Source organism: Telmatherina bonti, assembly GCF_933228915.1.
Source record: "Telmatherina bonti genome assembly, chromosome: 9".
Taxonomy (NCBI): Eukaryota; Metazoa; Chordata; class Actinopteri; order Atheriniformes; family Telmatherinidae; genus Telmatherina; species Telmatherina bonti.
In genome coordinates, this window is record NC_136627.1 from 8,983,211 (window position 1) to 9,004,390 (window position 21,180).

At 39.6% G+C, this 21,180-nt stretch overlaps 1 protein-coding gene across 1 annotated transcript in view; it reads right to left on the minus strand.

Annotated features, from left to right (window-relative positions):
* The window catches only part of lrrc75a (leucine rich repeat containing 75A), a gene marked incomplete at both ends in the record, with an annotated part of 61,413 nt that overhangs the window by 25,326 nt on the left and 14,907 nt on the right, over positions 1 to 21,180 (minus strand). The window contains one exon of the mRNA XM_079246537.1: positions 7,380 to 7,492. Coding sequence (XP_079102663.1) covers positions 7,380 to 7,492 — 113 coding nt within the window. The remainder of the gene's footprint in view (positions 1 to 7,379; positions 7,493 to 21,180) is intronic.

A 21,180-nucleotide genomic window follows, 5' to 3' on the forward strand; every position in this document is an offset into this window, starting at 1 on the left:
TGAAGCAATAAATTAAGGAGAGACATCTCAGAGGGCGGTGACTGGAATATGTCATATGTAACAGAAATGAGTCAATTACAGTTTTAAAAGCAGAAAAGCACTCAGAGATCAGACCTCCACCTAGCAGCTCATATCCACATACATTGTGATTTCCACCCTGTTATAGTCCTACATTCATTTTATATGAACTTCTCCTGGTCTTTTTTCACCGTTTACTGTGGGGATACATGCATATATTGTCAGGATGCGATGTTCGTGTTCTCTTTAGTCCCTTGTTTCCTGTTTTAGTTTGAAGTTTTCCTGGTTTAGGTCCCTGATGTCTAGTTTCCAGTCTTGCCATCCCGCTCACCTGGACTCATTAGTTAAGTCATTCCACCTGTGTCTCATCCTGGTTGTGTGTGTATATACGGCTTGGTTTCTGTTTTTGGTTGCTGGATTATTGTGTGTGTTAAACCATGTTTTCCTGGTGAGTCTGCCTTCAGTTTATTATGTCATTAAAACATCTAAGTTCTGCATCTCTAGCTGTCTTGGGTCCACACCTGCATTTTGGGTCCACACCTCCACCTCCACTCATGACATATATACTGAAAATCTCACAGTGATAAAGAATCCTTCAAAACATTCCTGGATCCGGATGGTGATCCAAATCACTCCCAATCTAAGTTAGACCAGAAAGACGTACATATGAAAATCCGTCTAGTAGTTTTTTGCGGAAAGATGCAAATAAACAGACAAAACGACAAACGCAGGCGAACACTTAACCTTTTACCACCTTCTTGGAGGCGGTGATGAAATAAAACAGAAATGTATAAGCCAGGAAACCATATGTGTATGTTTTTGTGTTATTTTAGTGTTTAACAGCTTTTAGGTTAAAGTTATTTTATATTCCGGTACAAAGGATGGAAATAAAGACATGATTAAACCTACATGAGAAAGCAAAACCCACTGGTGATTGCAGCTGGAATGATTAGTGGGTGTGAGTGAAAAAAGCCATAAACATGACTCAGATGTAAAATCACTGCCTGAACTCATTGAACTGGTGACATCTTACCTAATCCCGTTGATTCTGGGAGGGTTTGATGTTGGTTTAATCACCACAGATACATAAAGTTAGAACAAAATGTCAGGAATTCAGTGTTTGGTGGATTGTGTTATTCACTGTAAAAATGCTTTTTGGTAATAAATCTTATTCAGTTGGACTTCTCGCTCGTATTGCAGCAACTGTGTGATGCTTCATGTCAACACGGAACAAAATCTCTGAGGAATGTTGTTGTTGTTGAATCCATGACAACAAGCATGAAATTGGTTCAAACAGGGGTGCAAACTCTGCATCAGCAAGGCGGACTGGATTTAACAAACACAAACACCAGTGAACTGGATGCAGCCATTGTGCACATTTCAACTTTAAGACACAGCTGAGGACTCTATTATTTCCACGATACTGCTGTTCAAAGCTAGGTAGATAGGTGCTCTGGGTGAAGTGGTTCCTCGTCCTGATAGTAGTCTGTACATTAATCATGAACAATCAGAAATATAGTTAGACCCCTTAGTTTACTGTAAATCTGTAAAAACTCTGACAAATCCAAACGTTCGGATCGAATTAAAATTGTTCATTTCTTATATTTCATAAGCTTCTTCTCCCGGTTCCCCTCCTCCTTTTACTGCAGTGCATACCTGATAGCCACACCCTGCATATAAACAGTGTGTTAGGATGAAAATACAAAGTAGTGAAGAAGAAACTGGGAAGGCAAACATGACAGAAAATGCAGGAAGGATTTCCCGACCCGGCTCGGTTTATTTGCCTCCTGTTAAACAGCCGAGAAAGAGAAATTAGTTGGTGGAAAAAGCTATGAGTAAAAAAGCCTTGAATCATGCAAGGAGCAGAACCAGAGGGGGAGGAGCCAATAAAGGGGGCGGGGCTAAGACAGGGCGCCACTTTCACATCTTGCTAGCTCTCCAACATTACCTAGCCCAGCTTTAAGCTTGGTCGCTGCCTCAACGCCAACATCTGTAACGTTGTTTATGTTCCCCTCAGGGCAAAATATTGACTTATAAAACTTATCATTGTATTATGTTTTCATGAACATTTTCCGCAGCATCGCAGCTGGTAGCAGCAGGACTGTAAACGTGGCGAAAAGGAAATGATTGTTTTGTTTTGTACGACTGACATGAAGTTTTTTTGGACTCAAGCTGCACTAAAGAGAAAAACTAACAGAAAATTTTACAACATGCTAAATTTCTTATATCAGGACATTTTACCTGGATTTCCACCAATTTCTCTCCTAAATGTTGATTTCAAAATGCGACGACAACAAGTGAAATTTCTCTGAGGAGTTGGTGAGAAACTTTGTTGCATCACAGGTTAATTTTTACTAAACCTCTTGTAAAAAAGTCCTAAGTATTTGGAAAGTCTAATTCTCTTTTAAATAGAGCCATTTGGAAGGAACATATTTGTGGGATGAGCAGCAGAGGTAAGTATGAGGATTATGCCAGTGAAAAACTCATGGCATGCTCTCTGCAGATGCCAGACAGCTGATTCTGATGCTGGCTGCCCCCCACCATCGAACCTGTTGGTGCTGGTGCAACGTGCACTGGAGCCTGGAGACGAGGAAAAATGTTTCGCTCTGTGACGAACCCAGTTCAGTCTATGGCAGCAGGATGACAGAAGCAAAATACGGAGAAGATATGGAGAGCATTAAGCCCTGACAAGGTAACAGTTCCTGGTGGAGGCGGTATGATGGTGGCGGACGGCTTATTCATCGCATATCGGCTTGATCTGCTCCACGTTTCTTTAGGGATGCACAAACCACTGTGACACAACCGACGTAAAGTAACTTTCCTTTTCAACAATGACTTCAACTTCCAACAACTTAGAAACGGAAGTTTGTATGTTGCTGAAAGTGAAAAGGTCGAGTCAGATTGGCTTCACATTTCCGCCATGTTTAGGCTCTCAGCTGATCGTGTTCGACCAGAAACAGGATCATTCAGCACAATCATAAAGTATAACCTCCCAGCTCTATTGTCTGATAATAATAATCTGCGCTGTCTTTAGATGAATCACACCATGCTGCTGATATCAGCTATAACTGCTAGCTAAGGTGTGCGGCTTTTCCTCTTTTCTATCTCTCTTCCTATCCTTTCTCTTCGGTTTTGGTAGATTTTCATTCCTTGGGGAAAGATGGGGCTTTTTCATTTCTTCATCCCTTCTCACTCCACAACAGGATTCAGCTGAAACACCTGGAGCAGGTGTGGACTAAACCATGTTAAAGCCGTGAAAGAAGCTTCAGAGAGCATCTAGAAATGTTACCAATGAATAAACCAGAGAAAATGGAGGCTTTTATTATCATGAAACTGCATTACTTGACTTTAGACATCAATCTAAGATAAGTGTCTTGTCTTTATGTTACATGTTCCTGTCATTGCTGAATGGTTTACTCCCCAGGTTGTACCAGAGCACAGACCTCTTCTTACACCGAGGGTTTGCAAACACCTAAAACAAAAAAATCAACCAAACCAATTTCTGACTCTTACTCATAGACTGTATATAAAGAGATGGACGGAGTCTCCGTGACATAACCCATAGGTTTCTGAGGAGCTGAAATGAAGCTAAATGAACTAAACTAAATGAACTAAACTATATGAAGCTAAATGAACTAAACTATATCAGACAAAAGTAAGGACAACTCTAAAGGCTATGTGTATTTCTGTGAGGGGAGTCACTCTATGGAACAACTTATCTGAGGAAATGAAAACTTGTAAAAATCTTTTGTTGTTTAAAAGTATGTTTAAAAGGAAGGTAATGAGTGAGTACCAGGAGGAGATGAGGCAGTGAAAACTTCATGGCCAGGCACATGCACAGAGTGTCAAATTTCTGTCTATGTATTATGTGTTAGAAGTGTATTACCTGATTATGTTTGCTGTGTAAAACACATGGTTGATAACAACATGTTAAAATGTATTGAAGTCATGTGATCGGGAAGAGCGGGGGGCGGTCGGGAGTGCGTTGGGCCTGTCTTTGTCATTGTCTTGTCTTGTCTTGTCTTGTCTGTGTTGATTATTGTGTAAATTTTGTAATTTTGTTTTGTGTTATGCTGCGTGGTGTGTGAAGGGGGTGGACTAAAATAAGCATTGCTTCTCCCATCCCCCTTTTCAAACCAAAATTGTAAAAAATTTTTGTAAAATTGTTTTTGTAAAATTGTTTTTGCAAATTGTGAATTTGGTTTGAAACAAATGAATAAACAAACAAACAAACAAAGCTCGGTGGCCAATTCTTACCGTCGCCATGTTGGCAGCGTCATGCGTGTCGTCTCGTCCGGAAAATACAAATATGGGCAAAGAGGTGGCGCTGAGAGGGGGGCCATGAGCGTCATGGTGGATGATTGACATCGAGCGAACTCCGAGCTATCTGTAGATAAAAGCTAATCAAGCTAACCCCGAGATAACGGGAGCTAACCAGCTAACGGAGGTAAGCGGGCTAAAGCTAAGTCACGTTATTAACCGGCTAAAAACCGCGGTGATTCTACGTTCTTCTGACTTGAAGTCGGAGATTGGTACCTGTCACTCAAAATGACCCGCCCCTAAATATGCCGAATTTTTAGATTAAATTACTTTTAAACGGGTGAGTTAAAAAAAAAAAATTCCCTCCCCCCACAGTTGTCATGAAGGTAAACCTGAACTATAAACTGAAAATGGATTTTTGAACCAGGCTGTAAACATGTTTATTTCTGCCGTTTTGCAGCCAGCCCCTAGCAGATGAAGGGGGAACTGCAGTTTTATGCACTTCTGCATAGGCTTCACTTTTTACTGCCGGAGGTTGCCGCTTGCTCTTACTGCTAAGTTTATATCTGTTTTTGTGAGACGCCAGACTTACAAGCTTTCGTTTCCAGAATGTTGCATCACCTACAGTTGAATTACAGCCCCGCTAGCAACAAGACATCTTTATTAAGAGACAATTTTTTTTAGAATTTCTCAATTGATCCAGTAGGTGGAACTCTATGTAATTAGTAGCCAAGTGTCAGGTGTGGCTGCCCGGGAGAAGTTCTGACCGCTATCGCTATCGCTAACGCTATCGCTAACACTAACACTAACACTATCATTGCTTATATTTTCACTGTGTTTATTGAAACGTATGATGAAAATGGATCTTTAGCACAAGTCTGCTAATGGATCTGAGTCAAGTGTGTTGCAGCAGGGAAACTTCTGACACTTGTAGGACTGTGGCCCTTGAGGACCTGAGTTTCCCACCCCTGATCTAATTCAATAATAATAACAAAAGAAAAGAAATAGAAGATTAAAGAAAGAGCGAATCAGCTGAGACAAGTGTTAACACCAGACTGACTTTTACTGACCGGAGAGCACTCAGAGAAGTGACAGAATGTAAAATGGATCCTGGATTAGCCATCGTTAGGGGTTGCCTCGATGAGAAAAAAATCTGCCAAAGTTTAGAAGTGCTGCTTTAATTTTACAAGCTTCTTGCAAACTGATCCAAACAGTATTGTTGCCTCAGACTAAGCTGGGCTCGTCTCCGCTCTGGTTAATCAGTCCAGCCTGCATCAGACTGCAGCCCTGCACTGATCTCACTTGGCAGAATCACTTCAGACAAGTGCCAAACTCAATCTGAATTTCATCTTTATTTCATTCCAGTAAATGCAGTGACGCTGGGAGCTCGACAGGTTGATTAAAACGTAAACGTAACACATCATTCTGGTGGACAGGCAGCACTGAAACGCAACCAAAAACAATCTCAGCGGGTCTTTTCAGCTGCACTGACATGTTTTCTTCTCCTCCTGCACTGACAAACTGACACCTGCTGGTTATTCTAACATTTCCATTTCTTATCTATCCTCCTTTAATATGATCATTTCTACAATATGATTCCAAAAAGTTTTCTTTTTTGTTTCAATTTCTTATTTCTTTAAACAGAAAAAACAAACAACAAAATGTATAAAGTATAATCTTCCACATAGGTGGGAGACAAAGAGCACCAAACCTATACATCTATATATAGACACCTACGTACACACACCAGCCTTTTCCTACATAAACGTTCCTCTTCAAGCTTGCCTTCTCTTGCCACACACATATTCCTACCGATTCCCTTTTCCCTTTACATATAATTAGAATTAATGCTACTTGTACTTCTAAGTCCATATGCCTTAAATTCCTGCCTTCTCAAATATGTGTTAAAATTCTTGCATTTTTGTATTTCTTCTTAATATCCTGTCCTGGTGGATGAGAATTCAAAACATTTAATTTAATAAAAATATATAAAATAAAAGAAAAATAAACAAGCCCAATGGGATCATACATTTAATAAATTCTCCTGTCATTGCTAAAACAAATCTAACCCAGTTTTCCCAAATTTTCCTAAAATTTTTCTATTTGTAGTCCATTTATGAAAGTAATCTTTTCCAGTATAAAAATATTATCCATTACACTCATCCACCTTCTTCTTTGTTTGTACATGGAGAACAAAAAGGTTCTGACATGTAAAATGAAGAGGGAATATGTCGACTTCTCTCAAAATATCAACCTGAGCCACAACTTTGCAACAAAACTTTGCTTGATTAGTTTCTGATACATCTGAGGAAGTTCAGGCCGCGCTGAGGTGTCTGCTGCCTGCCGTTGTTGCTGACACTACACCACAGATCCTGACACTTACATTGCATTCGTTCTGCAGAGTAAACACTGGAAACAACTATTTCCAGACAGCTACTGAAGAGATTTAAGAGACAAACAGAAAGCCTGTTTGATCTGCAGAGGCAAGCCAACAGAGAAGATAACTGCTGCACCCTGAGGGGAGATAATAAACTTAACAGAACACACAAGTACTACAAAATACTACCAGCAAAGTTCTGAGTAACCTATAATCAGATAGTGTTTGCACATTTAATGTCTAAATGTTATTTAACTTTGAGTCCTGAGCGTTTGTGCTGCAGCTGAGCTAAAGAAGCTTTCGGATTAGCTGCTTGCCTTTTGATGGCTTATTTGCATATTGTGCCACACTGCTGCATAAAAACCAAATCCAGTCAGGATCACCACTTTTACTCAGCTGCAGGATTTAGAAATGCATTTCTACAAAATGCATGTGTGAGGAAGAGGAGAAGAAATACAAACAACCGACACAGCTCACAGCTTAAATGCGGACACAGTAACACAAATGGATTCAGGTTGCAGTGTCTGCCTAAAGACTGCATGACTGGAGGAAGGAGAGAAGCCGGCCGAGGGAATAAAGAGGACGGATTTCAGCTCAAACTGTGTGTGTGAGAGAGGAAATAAATCGGCTCAGACATTAGGAGATTTTTCCACGGCATCCAAAGGGGCAGCAGATGATGACACACTGGTGACACACTGAGATGTTCACACAAACACACACTCACCAAGCCTGAGGTTTCCTCTTCAGCAAGCCCTGCCTCCTCCACTGAGAGTGGGGGCTGAGATGGTAGGTCAGCTGGCGACAGACCTTCTCCATCGCCCCGAGAGAGTCTCCTTCCTGTCGGACACAAGGACACACACACACACACACACACACACAACCCATGAGCTCAGTTACAGAAAGCAGCGAGGAGATGAGGAGCACTTGTTCAGCTCTGCAGCATCAGTGTGAGAACAGCTGGATGTGCTTACAAAGGTTTCCACAGAATTTAGTAGGTTATTCAATCCATCTGACTGATATCAGCACATCTGCTCATGATACACAACAATGTTTTAAGAAATAAAACATAATCTGCAAAATTGTTTTTTTTTATTTTGAGCAACAAAATTAAATATCATGTCTTTATGACGTGATTTAACAGGCCATGGTTACACCTTCTACTTTTTCCCCAAAGCAATAAAAAAGAGAGAAAAACAGCAATAAAAAAATAAATAAATAAGGTAAATATATTAGTTCATATAAAAATCTAAGTACAAGTGTAAAAATTAGCAACACATAACGATAAATAATAATAATAATGATACATTTTATTTAAAAGCATTTTTCATGAAACCCAAAGGCACTTTACAACCAGACAGATAAAGCAGCAACAGATGAAATCAGCCTGTGATGGCGACCTCTCCCCCAATGATTGCTCAGATAGGCTCCAACTTCCCTGCTAACCTTACATGGAACAAGCCGTTAAGAAAATGGCTGGATAGATGGATGGATGGATAGATGGATGGATGGATGGATGGATGGATGGATTGATGGAAGGATGGATGTATGGATGGATGGAAGGATGGATGGATGGTTGGGCGGATGGATGGAAGGATGGATGGATGGATGGACAGACGGACCGAAGGATGGACGGAAGGATGGATAGATGGATGGATGGCTGGCTTGTTGGATGGATGGACGGATGGACAGACAGACGGAAGGATGGACGGATGGATGGATGGTTGGCTTGTTGGATGGATGGATGGATGGATTGTTGGATGGATGGTTGGATGGATGGATGGATGGTTGGATGGATAGATGAATGGATGGATGGTCAGATGGATAAAATCAGCATGTGTGAAAGAAACCGTGTAGTTGGACTTGAAGTGAGTTGATATTTTTAAACAGATGAGTCTTGAATGTGGATCTGAAGATGGGAAGTGAGGTGACATTGCGGATGTCGGGTGGTGAAGAGTGCCAGAGTTTAGGCTAAAAGCTCTGCTCCCTATGGTGCTTGGTGGGGTGGGGTTACAGCGGGTTGGATGGTGGATGAGGACCTGAGAAAGTGGGATGGACTGATGATTTGGAGGAAGTTCGACAAATAAGGGATGAGGTTATGAATAGCCTTAAAGGCAACTAGGAGGACTTTGCAGTTGATTTTCTGTCTGACTGGGAGCCAGTGGAGCTGCTGCTGGATGGGGGTGATGTGGTGGGATGATGAGATTCTTCTTATGACACAAGAACAAAAGAACTTGGTCTCGCTAAAAGATATCTCCAATTACTGTCAAAAGGTAAATAAGAGCGTAGTTACGTTGTGTAACATTGGGTTGCAGATCTCCTGGCGTTTCTTTCAGTTTTGTATGTTTTTGCAGCTGTAAGAGAGCTTAAGTTTACATTTTACATGTGATTTGATCACTGTGATGTGTATGTTTTTAGTGTTGTTTATAGTTATAACTTTTCTTGTGCAGCTGCTGTAATTCAATTCAGTTCAGTTTAATTTAATTTAATTTAATTTAATTTAATTTAATTCAATTAACTTTATTCGTCCCTGCAGCACAATTTAAAAATTCATGACAGCAACTTAAAGGACATACAAGACAAGTCGCACAACTGCATATTCAGAAAACTCGTAACTGTCTATTAAAACACATAGAAGTCATTTAAAAATCTTTTAAAAAATGTATTTATTTTTTTTTCCTGGTTGAATGAACTTGTCGGGGTATGGTTCACTCTGATTGGTTTAATTCCACCAATCAGGGAGGAGCATACCCAGATAGCAAAAAAAAATGTTTGGCCCAAATACAGTCATTACATGTATTTTTGCTTTTAGCCACACAATCATTGCATGTGGCCCACAAGGAAATTCTGTAAAGAAGGCTCCCATATGTGCACTTCTGGTCCATCCAGGCCAACAACTGACTTCTGGACCATAGGAAGCCTGGACAACACTTCCCATAACTAAGCCATTAATGCCAAAAGTAGAACAGATTTGGTCCAAACATGTCCGCAATCTGGAATACAAAACCATTAAACGGCAGTGTTTGATAAAGATTAACGTCATTTAATCAAACTACAGAGCATTTCCCTTTACTTTAGGGTACAAAGACAGCGATCATCCTGCAGCTGGTGAAACATTTTGTTTATATTTCATCCTTTTGGTGCAACTTTTCTGTCCTGTTTTACAGGCTGGTGAGTTGTTCTCCACAATGATGCAAAATCTTTATGAATAGTTTTATCCTAGAGATGATGAAACGTAGGAAATACAGTCATTCAGGTGGTGAGTCAGGTTTGCATGCTCATAAACAGATGCTGAAGGGAAGAGGTGATATCAACAGACAGTCTGCGTCCCCTAAACTGTGAGAAGGTGACTGTTTGTGTCCTACTCAGTGCTCGGAGGCAGAAGTGGGACCAAGCAGCAGAAAAACAATTTTCTCCACGACAGCATCTGTGAGAGTCAAATCATTTCTACCTAGAGGGAGGCAGAGACTCTGCATCTCCCTGGTTGCCCATTAATTCCTTATTTTTCTGATTAAATGAGGGGAGAATGAATTACTGGAGAAACTGTGAAGATAATCTAGCAAATTTATGATTTTCAGGACAAATGATTCTTGCGATTCCCTGTGAAGGAAGCAGTTTTCAGATTTTCATATATTTGTCTCAGTGCTCTGCAGCTCAGCTCTTTCATGGTCTAAGATCTGAGATGAAGAATTTCACCTATTTGCGATACAATCGGGACTGCATTTAGTGCTCTAGTTGGATGCAAAGCCTTTGACCCCCCCACTAAACAGTGCAAAATCAGGGTCAATAAGAAGACTACAAAAATAAATCTTTTTATATGTCTGCACAATGTCACAACTGAGTGAAGCAAAGAAACACAACAGCAGCGGTCCACCTGAGATCGGCCCCAGCAGCAGGATATAGTCAGGTGAATGAAGGTCGATAATTCCACAGCAACACTCCTGCCTTGCAGCTTAACTACGGGTGTAAGTTACTTTCTTCACTAAAAGCTTACTTTTCAGTTTCCACAGGGTTAGAGTTCATCATCAAAAAGTCCCAGCTTGCAGACCAATCTGCTTCCTCTACAAATATCCTCTTTCCAGTTTGAGACTTTCTCCTACACTCAGACTTCGTCTGCGCTCTCAACGAAATTGTCCACTCAGAAAACGGCGGCGTGACGGCGAACACACTGCAGAGAAGGACGTGTAATCATGTTAAGTACTGAGAGAGAGCTGCAGACTGCCAACAAGAGTGAAGTGAAAATAATGAAATATTGATATTGGGATGATAAATAAGACAACAGCAGGATTTATAGGGATTGATGTGTACAACTTTATTTTATTTCTAGTTTTAAAGGATTATTTTATTGAGAAATGTTATGCTCTGTTGAATTGCAGCTGTTGGATTGGAGAGTCGACGTGTGGAGAAGACATGGAGAACTTTGCTAATGGGATAGTGGAACAGCTACTGGTGGAGGCAGTGTGATGGTGTGGGCCAGCAGCTCCAGTGCACCAGTAGAGGAAATCTCAGTGCAGAGAAACCGGGGACCGAACTTTATCCTCCAAGATGACAACGCCGGCCCCCACAGGGCAGGTTTATCAGAGACCACTGCTCAGGACCTGCTTTTTATTCTGCTTTATTGATAACTTGTCAGTGTTTTTTATCCCCTTCGTAACATTTTATTTGATTCATCATTCAAGTGTTTTTAATTGTTTTTAAATAGTTTAAATCACAATGGTGTTGTTGTGAGTGACTGGATTTTATTGTGTGATGTTCTTTAAGACCCTGTCTGTGAATCAAGTTTCCCATTGAAGAAAATAAATTTCCAAAACTGAAACTACGGTACCTGACCAGCATAAGGAGGAGGTTCTGTGCTGTTAGCTTTGGTCTTAATGTTTTGGACGAAAATTTTATTAGTTTTGGCCACATTTTATCCATTGTCTATGCGTGACAGTTGAAATTCAGTTTTAGTCGACAAAAACTCCAAAAGTTTTAAGTCTAGTTTTAGTCAGATTACAGTCACAGCCAAGCCATGTATTTCTCTTTAGTACTGCCCTCATCGCTGAGGAAAACACTGGTTCCAGGCTGTTGTTGCTGTGTGAGGGTCTTCCACATGCTACGGAGGTCCCTGCTTTGCTCAATGAAATTTGTTGAAAATAATTAACAATTGAAAATTGTTAAACGTTTCTTCAGACTTCAATCATCCTGACCAATGAATAACATCAAGTAAGAGTTAACAGCAAAATCAGCTGATTCAGCTGATCAGAGATTTGTCAAGTTTCCGCATCCTGCGCTGCTGCTCATCCAACAAACACATTTTACTTACAAATGTGGGTGAATTTCATACAGTATCAGACTAATAACCAATAAACATTGCATTTGATCACTGTTTAAATCAGTGGTTCCCAAACTTGGTCTACAGGTATGATGGGGGGGGGGGGGGGGGGGGGGTACAGGAAATTTTGGCACTGGATGAATTTGTGAAAGGACCAATGGGACACAGTGGGGAATCAACAAGAGAGACTTCTAAAGTACTAAAAAAAAAGAGAAGAAAATAAATAAAATATGATAGAGCATAGCAGCATATTAATGGTGAGTAATGAAGAGACAACAGTATGTTGCATGTATCAAAACATTATCATCTGACATTATGAAGCACGAAGCCAAACAGGTTACAACACTTTATCCTGAACACAAAGAAAACTCACCCAACTGTCATTTATATGTAATGTTTCATTGGTTTATGTGATGGGGGGGGCTTGACATTATTGTCATTGATAAAAAGGTGGCCCTGCAGAAGAAGTTTGGGACCCACTGGTATAAATAATCAAATATAAGAAATATGTGTATATGACAAGCAAAACTGCACAGAAATAGTACAAAATATATGTAAAGACAAGTTGTAGTAGTGAAGGTATAAAGATATGAATAAAAATAAGCCATCACAAATAAACTTACAATGAACTTTGACACAGAGGAGAGGAAATCATTGTCCTCATAAAAACACCTCCCTCACAGTCCGTGTTGTATTTCCCAGTTTGCTTATTGTCCATTAACGGCATCTAAATGTCTCTCAAACAAATTTACTCTCCTGTAAGTCTCTATTCACCACATACTGCACATCTTTCACCGTAAAGGGACCTAATTACTACACATTCACAGGAATCTGATCTCCTCTACCCCGCCCTGAATGGCAGCACATGCTCCCTATCTTCCTGTTTCACTGGTAGAAATAAAGAGAGACGATGAGGAAAGCAGCTGTGAAGAAGCAGCAGGTTTATTATCGGTGAAGCAGAGCACTGTCTTCTATTTGCTTCTTTCCCTCTCTGCCTCTTCTGTTCATCTTCCTCGCTGTTTTTCTGCCTCTTCTCCCTCCTTACATTATTGATACAGAGCACATCTACGAGTGTTCTCTGTCTCCAGAGAGCTGATGACATCTCCTTGCTTTATTTCCTCCCCACCTCTGTTCTCCTTGATGCCTCCACTTGCCTGCATCCCTTTAGGCTAACCTGCTGATAAAGTTAGTTTGAATAGTCCAGCTCGAGCCATTACTTTAGTCCTATTTTGTCCTCGTATTGCCTGCATGCTCTGCTAAATTAGTGCGAAACTCCTTCTCCTCTGTGCAGATAAATTGTCTGGATAATTCAATGTTCTTGCTTGGGTTTCATCAGTCAGGAGAGGAGGATGTGTGGCGGACTGAGAGGCTTGATCTCAGGAAGGAATCACTTTATCTACTCGAAGTGCAAAGATTTTAGAGACAAACCTGTTTAAGTATTTGCTGCAATGCCTTCATTAAAAGAAAGTATCTTCACTACCTTTGCGCTGTGGAAAAGGCCGCGGCATTTACAACTAAATCTTGCAGCATCAGTCATTATGGCGTCTTGTAATGAAACAGACAGAAAAAATATTCTCTTTTTTAGATTTTAGAGCGAACAGACACCAAACTTTGCATAAGAGTTTAAAAAAACTGTGACTGCAATAAAAACAAAGCAGTTACATTTATATAAACCGTGTTTTTTTGTTGTTGCTTGAAGACAAATGCAAAGAAGGAAAAACACAACCGGTGTCTGTGTCGTGTTCTTCTTTGTTACAATTCAAGCAAGCAGCTGTTCTGATATGACGGCTTTCTGTCAGTGTCGGCCGACCATCTGCCTACAAGGTAAAGGTACAGTTAGCCATGGAAACACAGCAGAGATCTGAGGTTTATGGAACCAAACCGTGCTGTTCCAAGCCAGTGGAAACCACCTTCCTGGTCCAGAATGCCACTAAGGAGGCACTGGATTGATTGTATTTCTACTGTCCAACCACGAGTCGCTTCTCCTGCACAGCGCTGCCACACAAGCATGTGTTGGTCACGTTTACCCACAATGCCGTGCGCTAAACCAATAATGCATTTTGAGTTGTAATTCACTTCCTGTATTTGGTTCACCTAATGCAGAGTGTGACTCACATATGTAGATGGATCAAGTCCAGTGGGTCCACCAAGCTTTGGAATAAAAATCGATCGATTATCGATAGTTGGGCATTTTGGCTTTAGGTTAGTTCTGGTTAGTTTGCGGTAGTTTGGTGTCAAGGCAGCAGCCCAGCAACTCGATGCAGGACACCGGGGGTAACCATGAAGCAGCAAACGGATGTGGAGCTCCAGATTCACCAAGTAGTTACCTGCAGGGAAGAAAGGGGGACTGTGGCTCCTGAAGACTAATGGATGGTGTGGCGAGAGGTGGGATACACCCTGATCAGGTCACCAGTCCATCACATCAGTACGCTTTGGCTTAACCAGAACAAATGTAAAGTATATGGATGCAGAAGGACCAGATTTTCAGGGTTAAAGTGAACTCCTAACGATTTTCCAGCCTGCAAGTGGAGAAAAACATGCTGACTCCAGAGGGACAGTATGTCCACTTTCCTGCCTGCTAATGGAATTAACTATTTGCTTAATGGATAAAATTACTTTTGTCCTCCATCTACTTCAGGAAGCATGTAGACTTGTGTCCCTGTTTTAGTTGATGTTTTTACTTCTTTGTACCTTAATATGAGCCGCTACTGTGTTGAACACACAGTATCTGCAAGGCCAAAACAAGAAATGCTTCTTTACAAAGTGATCCAACTTCCCACTCTCACCTACAGACATGAACTCTGAGCAATGACCAAAAGACCAGGATGTCGAAATAAAAAGTTGTGATGGAGGTATTAAATCTCCCAGCTGGGGATCTCTGCAGGAGGAAGTTATGGGGGATGTGGAAGCATTAGCATTTCCTCGAAAACCCTGAATGTAACTCAGTGGTCTGAAAAATAAACGTATGGAGAAAACTGTACCATTTGTACAGAAGTGTAGAGCTGTCATCCTCATAAAAAAAAAAAGTTTGGGCCTTATTACGTTATAACGTGATAGTTTTATTGTAAAAACGTGAAACATATCGCGTTATAACGTGATATGTTTTATTGTAAAAACATATAACCACTTGAACGCAGGAGGGATTACGTCTCTCAGCTGGCCCGGGAGCGCCTTGGGACCCCCCGCAGAGTTGGCGAATGTGGCTGAGGAGGGGGGCTTCCCTGGTTACTGCTGCAATCAGAACCCCGATGAGCGGTAGAGGAGGGATGGATACATGGCACTTGGATGCACCAATGATGTTTGCATTCATAGCAATTCTCGTGCCGCTCAAGTTTCAATTAGAAATGATGCCACGTCATGGGGATTGGACTCATTTTTCCTTCTGTACAGACCCATGCCTTTTAAAACTGTCCTTAAACTACGCATATTTATTACAATGGATCGAAAGTGTTCCAAAGCACCATAATTTCACAATGTCTCAACCCAAGTATGAAGAAAAACTCTATCAAGTCCTGTTAATGAGCCATTTGTAATCTCCTATCCACCCCGCACACAATTTCCTCATCTAAAGTCGAAAATGACCAAGTTCACGTTTTCAGATACATGATATGTTTCACGTTTTTACAATAAACGTATCACGTTACAACGTGATACATTTCACGTTTTTACAATAAACTTATCACATTATAACGTGATCCGTTTGACGTTTTACAATAAACGTATCACGTTACAACGTGATACATTTCACGTTTTTACAATAAACTTATCACATTATAACGTGATCCGTTTGACGTTTTACAATAAACTTATCACGTTATAACGTGATACATTTCACGTTTTTACAATAAACTATCACGTTATAACGTGACACGTTTCACGTTTTTACAATAAACTATCACGTTATAACGTGATATGTTTCACGTTTTTACAATAAACGTATCACGTTATAATGTGATACATTTCACGTTTTTACAATAAACTATCACGTTATAACGTGACACGTTTCACGTTTTTACAATAAACGTATCCCGTTATAACGTGATACATTTCACGTTTTTACAACAAACTATCACGTTATAACGTGACACGTTTCACGTTTTTACAATAAACTATCACGTTATAACGTATAACGTCTTTTTTTTATGAGGATGACAGCTCTACGCTTCCATACATTTGTATGTTTAAATTCTATAAACTAGATAAAAATGTTCTTGAAATTACTAATAAAAACCGTTTGAGCTGCTGGCTAATTCATAAAATTTTGTTAAATATGAGGCAACACCACGTAAAACTAAAAGTATCAACTTTTAGCTCAAGAAGTAATAAAATCATTAACAAAATAAAATAAAAATAAATAAGAAATTTAAAAAGAAAAAATAAATAAAACTTCAAAGATAAGAAATAAATTATTAGATAAATTTTAAAAAATAAAATTAATAAGATAGTTGATCAAATAAAATGACAAATAAGTCATTAAATCAAATAAAATGAAATAAATATGTTTTATTGCCCTTCTACCGAGAATGCCATGCGATGTTCTTTTTCAGTATTTTACCTCAACATCAGTGGCCGATATGACTGACAAAAGAGCTTTGATGCTGCGAGTGTGTGCATGTGTGTGTTTGGTACAAAGCGGTAATATAAATGAAAATTACCTGGTACTATATGCCTCATCACACACATCTATAAAGACATGGCTGGAGTTTCAGTCTGGTTTAAATGAACCTGTTTGTGTCAATCCTTCGTCTCTATTAAATAAAATCTCTCATTTGAAAAATAATGTTTTCATTCCACTTATTAAGTCAGGACATGAATTTAAGTTTGGGGATCCAAAGAGAAGAAAAGAAAAGAGACGGACTGTGCTTATTGTCCATCCACATTGTTTATCACAACTAGCAAAAATAAATTTTATGTCCATACTAGTCATGCTTTAAACTGAATCCTTCATGCAAGAGGAGTTTTTTCTTCCAGGATTATAAATTGTGCTATAAATAGCTTTACATGCGATGAGTCATTCTTTGTCAGACAGCACGGATGATGGAGATTCTTATTTGCTCTCTGAAATAAGCCCCCTGCTTCCCGGTGATGCCTGACAAGGCTGTGTCCTGCCCTCCGTTACCTGATTTAAAAACATAATCTTTATGGTGTTTTGGTGAAATGTGCTGCTCCAGTTAATCTTTACATATATAATGAAATCATATGTAAAATGAATATGTGTAATGAATATGTGTAAGGATGTGTGAGAGATGTAAACGTAGATATTATGTTGGAAATGACTATGTTGCATGTGGACATATGGACGAGTGGGCAGATATTTCTTGCATCTGTTGCTTCTCACTGGAAAATCATGAAACCTGTTGTGAAAGCTTGAATATCTAGGCATTTCCTGTTAATCATCAAACTGAAGGTATAAGTGATGGGAGATGCAACTGAAGGCTGAGATCTGGTGACGGAGAAGTTTCCATCAGAAGATGCTACACTGTGCTCATAAAGAGAACATGAACATGGTCAACAGCAACACTCAGGTAGGCTGTGCTGGTTAAACCATGTCATGTTGGTATCATTGGGTCCAAAATGGGCCATAAACATCCCCATCAACATTACACCACCAGCAGCCTGTAACATCAAGCCAGGATGGATCCATGTTGTCATGATGTTTCCAGCAGATTCTGATCCTACCATGTGAACGTGGAGCTGAACTGGAGACTCATCAGACCAGCAACATTTCTCCATCTTCTATTGTCCAGTTCTGGTGAGTCTGTGTGAATTGTAGCCTCAGTTTCCTGTTCTTACTGACAGGAACGGCACCCGGTGTGGTCTTCTGCTGCTGGAGACCATCTGCTTCTAGGCTGGACGTGTTGTGTGTTCAGAGATGATGGTCTCCATATCTTGACCAGTGCTTATCTGACTTCCTGTTGCCCTTCTATCATCTCCAGCCATCTAAGGATTCTCCTGACATCTGACATCAACAAGACATTTTGGTTTGCAGTCCTTATAAAAACCCTACTTCATTTGCCTGGAAGGGGAATACACAACACAGAATTCTGATTGGTTGGTTGGCTTTGACTTGTGACATGGACTCAGGATGAGCTGAATTTAGCCTTAACATGCAGCATGAGCTCAGACACGGTGTACCACATTTAGCTGATCCATCTGGGCTTAAGATGGGTCAGGTGTCAGGTGTGTTGTCAGGCAAAACCAAGCAGAACTGTTACACATGCATCCCATTTAATGAGATGAATAAGATAAATGAACTTCCTCTTCCTTGTCACAGCAGGGTTTGCTGTTGCTGATGGGAATGCAGGTGACAGGAGGGTTAGTTATTCTTTTGGGTCAAAGAACCAAACTGTCTCATGCATTTAACAGATTCATAAAGGAAATGTGCCGAGAACCCGGTGTGTGCACGGTATTATATGTTGCATTTTTTAGTCTTTGTAATATTACTCTCCTTCAGTTTGAGTGTTGGGTTTATTGAACAATTTTATTTCTGGGTTTCTTTCATTAACTTGAGTGATCTATAAACTTCCTCATGAGCGCTGAATTCATACGATGCAATCAACAAATACTTCTCTACTTATGCATCAGCACAATTACCTCAATACATTAATCCAGTCTCTCAACTAAATAGGTTTTCAGTCCCTTTATTTATTTATGAAAATGTGTGATTAATCCTTCTGCAGTCTTTCTCTTTTTGCTTCCTCAGATTAAACTGAACTGTGAGGAGGGGGGTGTTCATACAGTCATCAGATTTATAGACTGAAGAACTGACTAGAACATCAACAACTGAAAGGACAAAAATGCATCTGCAATGATCACGATAGCTGATGTCGAAAAGCACAGTGTGACTAAAAACACAATATTTGCAGCCATATTCATGATCACAGATGTATAAATTAGCATATTGGAGGCGAATCAGTGCTGGAAAGTGATTGTTGTGTTGAATTTGTTCCTTTTGCAAAACATGCTGAAGGTAGAAAATACTGAGAGTGCTTTTAAGGCATTGTATGACTGGAATTTCCTCTGTATTTTATTAGTTTTGTCAGAAATATGACTCTAATGTTGCTTTAACCCCACATGTCTCTGGTAAAAGTTTGTAAAATTGTCAGGTTGGGACAAGAGATGCCTTAAAAAGACCAAAGAAGAAGACAATACATGTGTATATGTGGAAGTAGCGGCCTGTAGTGCAGTCATCGCTGCACCACTGAATCCACTAACAAACGAAAACACGTTTCTGTCTGGAAAATTGGCCAACTAATGGCCACCGTCCATTCACAACTGTGCTTGGTGTTTGAACTCACTGCTATGCTTATTTCTACCACTAGATGTCAATAGCTGCATTTCCATTAGAGTTTTTTTTTGCTAAATAAAAGCTATATTTCTACAACTAAAAGAAATTAAAGTTGTGATTTCCAGGCGTTTCCATTGAATGGTGTTCAGCGTATAAGTTGCGATTTCTTGTAAATTCTCAATCGCAATGAGATTTTACGAGAATCGCAGCTTTGCCAGGTAGCCATGTAGTGTCGTTTCAGGGTTTTTAACTTGCTGAGGAGGATTTTTTACTGCTTTTTGAAGCCCTTCACCCTCATTGTTATTTCTAATTCAATTTAAAAGTCTGCATTTTGATGTTGTTCATTAAAGAGGACAATTATAATTTTCTCTTTAATTATTTCTAAAACAACTTCCCTCTCCTCCTCCATCTATCCATACCGCATGGTACGGTACGGATACCTAAATTAAACCTAAAATAAACCGTCTACACCACAAACAAACAATTAAGAAAAAAAGAAACTGAGCAGCCACTTTGACAGACGATGTAAAAGTGACACGTCTTTGAAATGAAGCGAGAAAAACTGACTACATCAAAGAGAACCAAATCTTTAGCCACATCTGCTCAGCAGGTTGGCACAGGACTTTAATTTGATGGGCACATGATGTGATCAATCAAACTAAATTTCCCTTTCGGCTACATTATTCAAAGATGGCGACATGGCAGCCTTCTGTTGGGTGCACCGCCACCTACGTATTTATAAACAACTCATTCTAAGCGCTTTCATTTGTATGTAACTGTGATCAGACTTAGGTAAAATACATATTTATCAAAGTCATACTTGATTTTTGTAATAAAAAGCTGAATAAGTTACACACTGTACCTTTAAGATTTATGCCTTTTTAAAATTTTAATTTGTTTGGCTGTCTGTTCAGTTTTTTATTTAAAGGTTTGAGTAAAATGTTCAACAGGAATTAATTATTTTAAACAAAAAACCATAAATAAATCATATTTGTTTGAAAACATAGAATGAAAAGATGCTTAACAACACAAACCACTATAATTTGGGAACTGGAAGAGCTGGCTCTTCTGAAAGAGTTGAATCTTTGAATAGAACTAGACGACAAAAAGCAAATTACTCATGAACACTACTGCATGACCTATATACATCAGTTGGCTGAGTTTTAATGTGGTGTTGTTCATGAGCAACAGCCTGAAGAAAGTGCAGCTGAATGTGGAGAGAAATTGAAATGAAGTGACACATGAGAGGAAAACACAAATATGGTGGAGGATAGACAGTGTAAATAACGAGGCTGGTTACTAACTGGTTTGCAAGGTCCTTTGAAACTTGCTGGAAAAGAACGTTGAGAGAATTTAAAGAAACATTAATGAGTAAATGCATTCAGATTTATTTATAATTTAGATTATTTCACCCCGCAAAAAACTTACAAGTACAAATTTTGATTTGCTGGTAATTTAAGGAATTATGGTTTAATAGGCAGAAACAGTGCTGCTCTGGACTTTTACAATGGTTTTAAAGTGGTACAATTTTAATTATTTACAGGGTTCTATAAAGATCATTGATTGCTTTTATAGTTTATTATTTTTATTAAGGGGGTGCTATTATGGTATTTGGAGTTTTCTGAGCTTTCTACAGTGTTACAGTGTTGAATCCTCACCAGGCATGTGAACGGCACTGTTTTTTATCACCTAAACGCATGTTTGAGTTTGAGTTTGAGTTCCATCACGCTCTCCGTTCAGTTTCTATGGCAACGAAAAACGCGTCGTTTTAGAGAGTTTTTTCTACTTCGAAATCCTTGTGACGTCCCGGGGGATAAGGCTCAGTGATTGGTTACCTTCTACTGGTTAACAAGGGCATGTACAAATACATCAGGCGGGTGGAAAACGTGGGATAAAGTTATTTCCAACGATGGCTGGTGAGTTTAC